This window comes from Electrophorus electricus, chromosome 4 (assembly GCF_041902795.1).
Source record: "Electrophorus electricus isolate QZ-2024a chromosome 4, ASM4190279v1, whole genome shotgun sequence".
NCBI lineage: Eukaryota > Metazoa > Chordata > Actinopteri > Gymnotiformes > Gymnotidae > Electrophorus > Electrophorus electricus.
In genome coordinates this window covers 33,183,910-33,192,500 of record NC_137500.1, presented here as the reverse complement: position 1 = coordinate 33,192,500, position 8,591 = coordinate 33,183,910, and the positions used below count along the sequence as shown (strand labels likewise).

Here is an 8,591-nt window from a genome sequence, read left to right as displayed (position 1 = left end):
AGCCGACACAAAAAGAGACACAAGAGATGCAGGAGGAGACAGAGAGGAGGAGACAGCAGCCCGGCAGAGCAGAGCAGAACGCAGACACGGAGGAGTTTTCACAGACGAGGACAGAGTCGCGAAGGGCTGGATAGCCAATTTAGAGGCACCACTTCACAGCAAGAGCAGCTATTAGAGAAGTCAAAGCAATCACCTGGGAATCAGGCTGGAAACAAGGACACATCTCCAGCTGCGGGCGGGGGGGTGGCATCCTGCAGACGGGACGTGTCAGGCACCGCCAACGACTCGCACCAGCCGGATTGTGACCAGGTGCTCAGGAACAGCGGGGAAACAGCACAGCACCCTGCCGCAGGGGAGACAGCTAGAACGGGACATGTCCCTCCTCACACCACTACACACACCCTCACACACACACCCCCTCACACCACCACACACACCCTCACACACACACACTCTCACACCGCCACACACACCCTCACACCAACACCCCTTCACACCCTCACTCACAGTCCCACAAATACCCTCACAATCACCCCCAAACACACCCCCCCTCACACACTCACACACACCACCACGAACACAACCCCTCACACCCTCACACACCCCGCCACACACACGCACCCTCACAGCCCCCCACACACACCCCCTCCCACCCTCACACACACCCCCACACACACCCTCACACAGACGCCCACACACACCCTCACACAGACCCCCCCCCCCACACACACACACACACACCCTCATATCCCCACACACACCCCCACTCAGGCCCCCCCTCATGTGTGTCTCTCAGGCTGTGAGGCAGCCCCCTCAGATCCTGACATCCAGGGACACGTGGCTCTATCAGCACAGAGAGACAGGGACACTCCACGGAAAGGACGGGCGCAGAAGAGGACACACGGGGACTCACAGAGCAGTGAGGGCGAACAGCAGTCTGCTGACATGCAGTGTGTGTGTGACTGCTCAGAGGAGGAGCTGTGTGGTGGGGCGGACGGATCAACAGCAGTCCGTGGGCACGAGGACGTGGAATATTCTTACTCCACACATGGCCGGAAAAAAACTAAACTGGCCCTAGTTCTCAATCAGACGTCTCCCCTCACTAATGAACACACTGAGGATGAAAGTATAGTTTTAGACGTGGAGGACAGGGGTACTGGGGAGACAGGAGACAGGCAGATAGATGAGACGAAGGAGCACTGCCACCTTCTAAAAGGGGAACGTGGGGTCTACGGTGGACAAGAACAAATCTCACTGAGCACTGATGACAGAGTGCGTGGTGCAGCTGAGGGTCAGACACCGAGAGTCTCGGCTCCAGCAGGCCCAGATAACAGCTGCTGTCGGGCCGAGCCTGACCCCCCGCACCCCACCTCCCCGCCCCAGCCTGCCGGCGTCCTGACCCACGTCACGCTCCGAGAGCGGAGGCCGGCTCCCGCGTCTGTGGAGGCGTGTCAGAAGCGCGGCGTGTCGGTGCAGGTCTGCGCAACGTGTGCTCCAGTGAGGCCAGAGAAAGGCCGCTCGGACAAACCGCGTCATCCAGCCCCGCAGACCGCGGCGTTCCGCCGGCGTTCCCTCCCCGAGGGGGATGCGCTAGGCCTGGAGGGCTCGTACCCTGGACGCTGTTATGCTACGCCGCACCTGCAGGTCCATGCCGCCAGCCTGGAGCGGCACCGGCTGCTGCGCCCCCGCGCCTGTCCTCGCGCCCGTCCACACGCCCTGCACCAGCAGGTGTTCGCCACCAAGCTGAAGCCCATGCTACCCCAGCTGGCTCTCCCAGTGTCGGCGCCGGTGCTCCGCCCTGTTCACCTGCCCTCTGCCATGACCCCTGCCCCCATCACCATCCGCCACACGGTTCTCCAGCACCACCATGCAGCCTACCTACCCCCTCAACCCCCACTCTTTCCTCAGGTGGTGCCCGTCCCTCGCCTCTCCCTGGGGCCTGACATCCATCCACCCGCCGCCAGGCCCTTCGTGACGCCCCCACAGGTGTCGGTGGTGTCGGCTCCACCTGCCGTGACATTCCACGCCCTGCCCCGCCCTGCCATGTTCGCGCCCATCCTCCACCGGCCAGCCTTTGCCCCTGTACTGCCCCCCCACCCTGCTGTGCTCCCTCTTCCGTCTCTCTTCTAGAGCTCCCTCTCCACGCCCACTCTGCACTCAGACACTCCTGGCATTGCTCAAACAGACAAAAATTAATAAACAAAACAGCCATTTGTATTACTAGTGAAAAACATAGATCTATAGCATTTTGTTATGATATTTTATAGATAAGAGGTCACAGATGTTCAGAGGATTTATTACAATAATTCAGTCATCCCTATTTTCTCCCGTCAGGCAGAGGAACAAACAAACCCAGTGAAATGTACTTTTACCCAATGAGCCATGACTCTGTGAGATAAGCAGTACCTCAAACCATTAACACACGATAGAGAAAATGACTCATGTGTGACAATGTGTTTAGTGATCAAATTGCCATTTAAACTTCTTAATTTGCCTGAATCGTTAACTACATTGCCGAGCTGGTCTGCACAGACGGATGTCTGATCCTGGATCTCTCTTTGCTTGGCTGCGACGACGGCTGGGATTAGAAGAGCCACAGTGTGTGTGTGTCAGGTCGAGAATCTCTGTCGGGTTTACATCTAGACGGTGATGTTCTGATGTACAGCGTGTGTGTGAGAGCTCAACATGAGCTTGGAGAAGTGGCCAAGCACCAGGTAACTGCTACAGAAGTGTGTAGTATTTTGCAGAGGTAGGAACATTGCGGTATGGAGTACAGAGCATCATTTAAACTGGGTTCTTAGTACCCTACAGACTGACTGCAAACATGCATGTGGACATTACTGTTTCCATCTTCTCATTTACTTAAATGAGCCCCCTGAAAGATTTTATGTTCTTGATTGCTACTGCAGACCCCATCGCTGCAAATGTTGCGCATGTGTTCGCATGTGTGTGGGTGTGTGGGTGTGTGGGTGTGTGTGTGTGTGTGTGTGTGTGTGTGTGCGCGCATGTGTGTGCTTAATGCAGGCTGATGCACATTTAACTACCAACAGCCCCTCAGAATCTCCATAATCTTCTATACTTGTCTATTCAGAAGCACAAAAACTACAAACCATGAAAAAGCACGTGACCAATTCGCACGTGACCGATTCGCACGTGACCGATTCCTCTTGTTTGTCACTGTGTAAATCTGTATAGGCCTTCTGTGTATCTGCGTGCGATGTAAAAGCTGTAGGAGAGATGAATCTCTGTCTGAAGTACTTTCCCTATCACACACCGCCAAAATAAAACATCCCAAATATCGTGAACTATGTTATCCATGCCGGCCTTCCTGCACCATAAAGTTACTGTGGTGACAGGAAGAACAACGCAGCATGTCCACGGCTGGCACAACACATTAAAGAAAGCAGTGACCACCATTACTCTCCTGGTAAGGAACAGATCCTACAGGACCCTACGGGACCCTACGGGACAGCGGTGAATTAAGCTAAAATTCTATTTTATTGATGCTTCAGCATTAGTGTTCTACCAGGATTTGTACACTTGGGTAATTAGCCATGTGAAAATCAGACACAAACAGGGACAGAATACCTGAGTGAAGAGTGACAAAGAATCAGAGGGGAATGAGGGGGGTGTGTGTGTGTGTGTGTGTGTGTGTGCGTGCGTGCGTGCGTGTGTGTGTGCCATGCTGTGTGAGGTATTTTATGCCACGGACAAGAATGACCACTATATAAATTTATCCTCTTTGCATCAGTTTAAAAATGATTTATAATTTATTTAGTCCAGCTGCTAAAATAATAAGAAGATTAACTTAAAAAAACATTTGGAAGCATTTGGAAAGATGTGTGATTCTGACTCACCTCAAAACGCTGATCTGATCTTTACCAGTTCTCATAACTGAACAAATGGCAATGTATTTAATAAACAACACAATTTTACTGAAACTAACTTTACTGAAACAATCAAGGGAATTGAAAGAAAATGCACTTGAAGCTCTAGAATAACCTCTTTAAAAACAATGACCTCTTAAAGGAGAGGCTAATTGGTGTTTCACTTAATTCTGTCATGGGCTTGACCTCCTCTGCTATATGAACATGTGGCAGGTGAGGTGAAGTGAAGATATTACAGACCTGAAACAATTCAAAAAGAATCCATGACTAGAGCTATAAAAAGAACCCGTAACTGCCAAGAGCTCACAAATGTTTTCTCACAAGTGTGTGTAGAGAGTGAGTGTGAGGCAGAATAGTGTGGTCCTTTCCGAATGGACCGGTGAATAGAGCAGTGAAATTCCCTTAGCGAAGGTAAAGTTAGTTAAGACCGGCTCGAACTCTATACGTCCAGCGCAAGATTAAGACCCCATTACACTCTAATGCAAATCTAATTCAGGTTTAATCATGAGACACTGGGTAATGGAGTCCTGTTTGCTACAGTGAGAATGGTGCAAGATGCTGAGGGGAAAGTGGTGTTGGTTCTTCTGGTCTTTTTCCTGGGTTCCAGACAAACATATGTGGGTATTTCAGCTCCGTGTGACATGGTGACCTGTGTGAGGCCCACACACAGCTGACTGCCTCATGTGTGGAAACCTGATCTCTACTAAACATTGTGTATAGGCACACTGTATTTTTTCAGCATTTAAATCAATTTGCTTTATGAATATGTACATGTTGTAAAGGAATAATATTTATAATTCATGTGTGTCTGTAAATATGTTCCTGTTTTTATTGTGCAAGGTACCTAGTACGTATGAAATATTTAGGTAAGATAAAGCAACTATGTTTTTTACGCCACTTTGCCAAATGAATGATGTTGAACTAATATCTAATAAAATAGAGAAATGGCTGATATTTCTTTAGTTTTTATTCCAGATCCATTTTTGTGACTTAGTTCCTCACTATATTGTAAACACGTCTGTGAAAGCACCACAAAGTCCAGATCAGGACTGCTAAACAGAAAACTCTAACTGTGAAAACCCTGATGAATCTTTCATGTCAGGGCTGAGGGCGGTGGTTCCAAGCATGTGGATCAGCACTGGGTCATGTTCTCGCCGCTCTCAGTCACCAAGCTTCAACATGACAAAAACCACACGTATGCAACACAGCCTCGCCGACACGTACACAACACAGCCATCCACACGTACACAACACAGCCCTGTCCACGCATACACAACACAGCCCTGTCCACGCATACACAACACAGCCCTGTCCACGCATACACAACACAGCCCTGTCCACGCATACACAACACAGCCCTGTCCACGCATACACAACACAGCCCTGTCCACGCATACACAACACAGCCCTGTCCACGCATACACAACACAGCCCTGTCCACGCATACACAACACAGCCCTGTCCACGCATACACAACACAGCCCTGTCCACGCATACACAACACAGCCCTGTCCATGCATACACAACACAGCCCTGTCCACGCATACACAACACAGCCTCGCCGACACGTACACAACACAGCCATCCACACGTTCACAACACAGCCCTGTCCATGCATACACAACACAGCCATCCACGCATACACAACACAGCCCTGTCCACACATACATAACACGGCCTCGCCGACACGTACACAACACAGCCATCCACACGTACACAACACAGCCTCACCGACACGTACACAACACAGCCATCCACGTGTACACAACACAGCCCTGTCCACACATACACAACACAGCCATCCACGCATAAACAACACAGCCTCGCCGACACATACACAACACAGCCCTGTCCATGCATACACAACACAGCCATCCACGCATAAACAACACAGCCTCGCCGACACGTACACAACACAGCCCAGTCCATGCATACACAACACAGCCATCCATGTGTACACAACACAGCCTCACCAACACATAATACAGCCCAGCCCATGCCATCCACGTGTACGCACACAGCTGAGCCCACACGTACACAATACAGCCTTGCAGAAACCGCGAGTCCTGCTCAGCTCTGATTTGCTGCTGGCTGAAGAAGATCACATGCTCACAGCAGGTCTGGGTTAAGCCCAGATCGTGCTCCTGAGATTAGGTGAGATTTAGGTGCCATTTGTCCCGTGCAGGGAGCATGTCAGCGCAAGCACGTCCGATTCCTGAGGGGGATTGCCACTTGATGACATAATGGGCCGCGGAGTGCGAGCGCTCACGGGAACGCCTCCTGCTGTACTTCCTGCTGCTTGGACACGCCAGAAGCAGGAGGGCTTCGTGGCAGCTTCCCCGATGCAGCCAACTGGAGGTCGGCTTTTTGGCTCCGATCCGTGAGGGGAGTGAAAACAACAAATCTACATATTTATTTCTCGTTACATAAAAATGACACAAGTTACATTTACATAAATTTCTTGTTATATAAAATGCCAAATTGCAACATTTTGCGAGCTTGCACCGTGTGCCTCCTTGGAGCACATTTTGCCTGCAGACTTATGGAACATGTCTTTACGAACACCCACGTGCGCCACTGCCTTGCCCTGCCTCGAGAAAGCAACCGTAAACAAATGCTCGGCTACCCACAGCCAAACAAAAGCAGATCTACTAATCAGTGGGGTTTGTACTATACAAATCACACTCTGAAATTCATCAGCGCTGCACAGCGTTGACTCACCCTGTTCTTGCGTCACATTGCAGCGTTTAGTGCCTTGCCGCTATTTCTGGGCTCGTGCCTTGCTGCTCGCGGTCAGCACAAGCTGGACGTCTGACTTTAGATCAGCCGTTGCCTCAGATGTTATTGTTTTGTTTTCCTCTCAAGGTTAGAAGAAGGCCAGCACCCTGCACAAATACCACAGAGGACTGTCAGGTTGTTAAATTAAAGCTTAATTAATGTTTTTATTCTCTGAGAGTGGGGTTTTTATTACTAAGCCAAACGAGTCCCGGAGTAATTTTATAATCATTATTATAAAATGCCGGGCAGGTCTCTGTGGCTCTGTAGGGAACAGCAGCTGTCCTAGGGCCTATTAACTTAAAGGCCCAGCTTTAATTAGTGTTAGATTCTCTCTGTGGCATGTATAAAAACGTGACCTTCAAGGGGAGTCTTTGTAGCATTCCGTAACAGAGGCGCTCCAAGGGCTTCACACGCAGGGCTGGCCAAGTGACTGGCGATTACACGGCAGACTAAATTCAACACATGCAAAGTTGCTCAGTTTTAACTATGAGAATAATCCGCAAGTTTCCCATTGCCATGGCAGCGCAGTGCTCTACACTTCACTACCCACAACCCCTTGTTGGTTTGCTGTACTGTAAGGCGTCACCTCACAGGTCTGATATAGGTAACGCAGGTTAACCCTGCCCTCAAAACTTTAAACCCTTCACTTGGGTAATTTTAGAACTAACTAAACTTTAGATAAAACAGGCCAACTTAGCAACTCAATAAAATGAAGACTAGATGAATGACTAGATCCCGAACATGCTGCAGCACTACATATATAACTCTGTATGTGTAACCTCCAGCTCTGAAACGTCTGAAACGTCCTGGTTCTTTTCAAGTTTCAAGTTTCAAGTTTGGTTTATTTGTCACATACATAGTCATACACAGTATAACTCGTAGTGAAATGGTTGAGAGTGCTCTGTCCAAACTGAGGAAAAAGAAAACAGGGGTGCATAGAGATGAATAGATGATTAGTTGTTCTTAAGGAACTTTATATTCATGACTAGATGTTATTTCAACCTCTGCTTTTCCTAGCGAAGTGCTCTGCAGCAGTTAGCCTTAAACATGTTTCTCACAGGGTTATTGTGTCAGGACGTGGCGGGTCTCTGGATTACCCCGTGGAGTGAGACCAGCTCTGCTGTCTTCCCTGCCGTGTCTCTCTGCCTGATCTGTTCTCTGTCTCTCCACATCCTCACACTGATTCCTGGGAAATAAGGCGATTGGTGGCAGAAGCTGAAGTCAACTAATCATCTATTCATCAAACTACACATTTTAACAAGGAAATGCAGAAAATGCATACAGTAGATCTATGTGTTATTCAATATATTAAATATCTAGGAGAATTCATGCTCTTTTCATATAATTACAAAACATTAAAACTCTGATGCAAATTTTATAAGCCAGGCAGTAGTTTGCTTTTACACTTTTTACTTAAATTTCAAAAAATGTCAAGCTCTACAGTAAACTCATACACTATACCAATATGTCTGTACCAGGACTGGATACTGTAGTATTCTAATTACGTTTTGTATTTATGAAAACATTATTTACACACACCTAAACATTTTTTCCTTTGCACATTATAGGATTTAATCTTCCTGTGTTCTTATGTTGCACATGACAGGTCTTCATATCCTTTTAAACAATTATAAGGAGTGACTGTAGGCCTGTGAACATGCAGTAACATGTTTGGTCCCAGTAAGAATGGATTTCACAGGACCTCCTCAGGCAACAGGGTCTCCAGGTGCTTCTGATAAAACTGATCCATAAATCACGTCTATCTGCGGGTTATGAAAGATTATGGGCGATCACATGCTGCAGAGTCAGGGAAGCACCGTGGCCCTTACACAAAACTGCACTGGAGTCTGTGCATGTTAACTTTACAGAAGAAAACACACTTTACAGAACTAAACACACTTGGAGAACTAAACAGACTTCATAGAA

At 48.6% G+C, this 8,591-nt stretch overlaps 1 protein-coding gene across 1 annotated transcript in view; it reads left to right on the top strand.

Annotated features, from left to right (window-relative positions):
• Window positions 1–4,836, top strand: part of znf804a (zinc finger protein 804A) — a 50,997-nt gene extending 46,161 nt beyond the window's left edge. The window contains exon 4 of the mRNA XM_081713357.1: window positions 1–4,836. This exon is cut by the window's left edge and continues 1,168 nt beyond it. Within this exon, the coding sequence (XP_081569483.1) occupies window positions 1–2,130 (2,130 nt within the window). The 3' untranslated portion in view covers window positions 2,131–4,836.
• The last annotated feature ends 3,755 nt before the right edge of the window (window positions 4,837–8,591 follow it).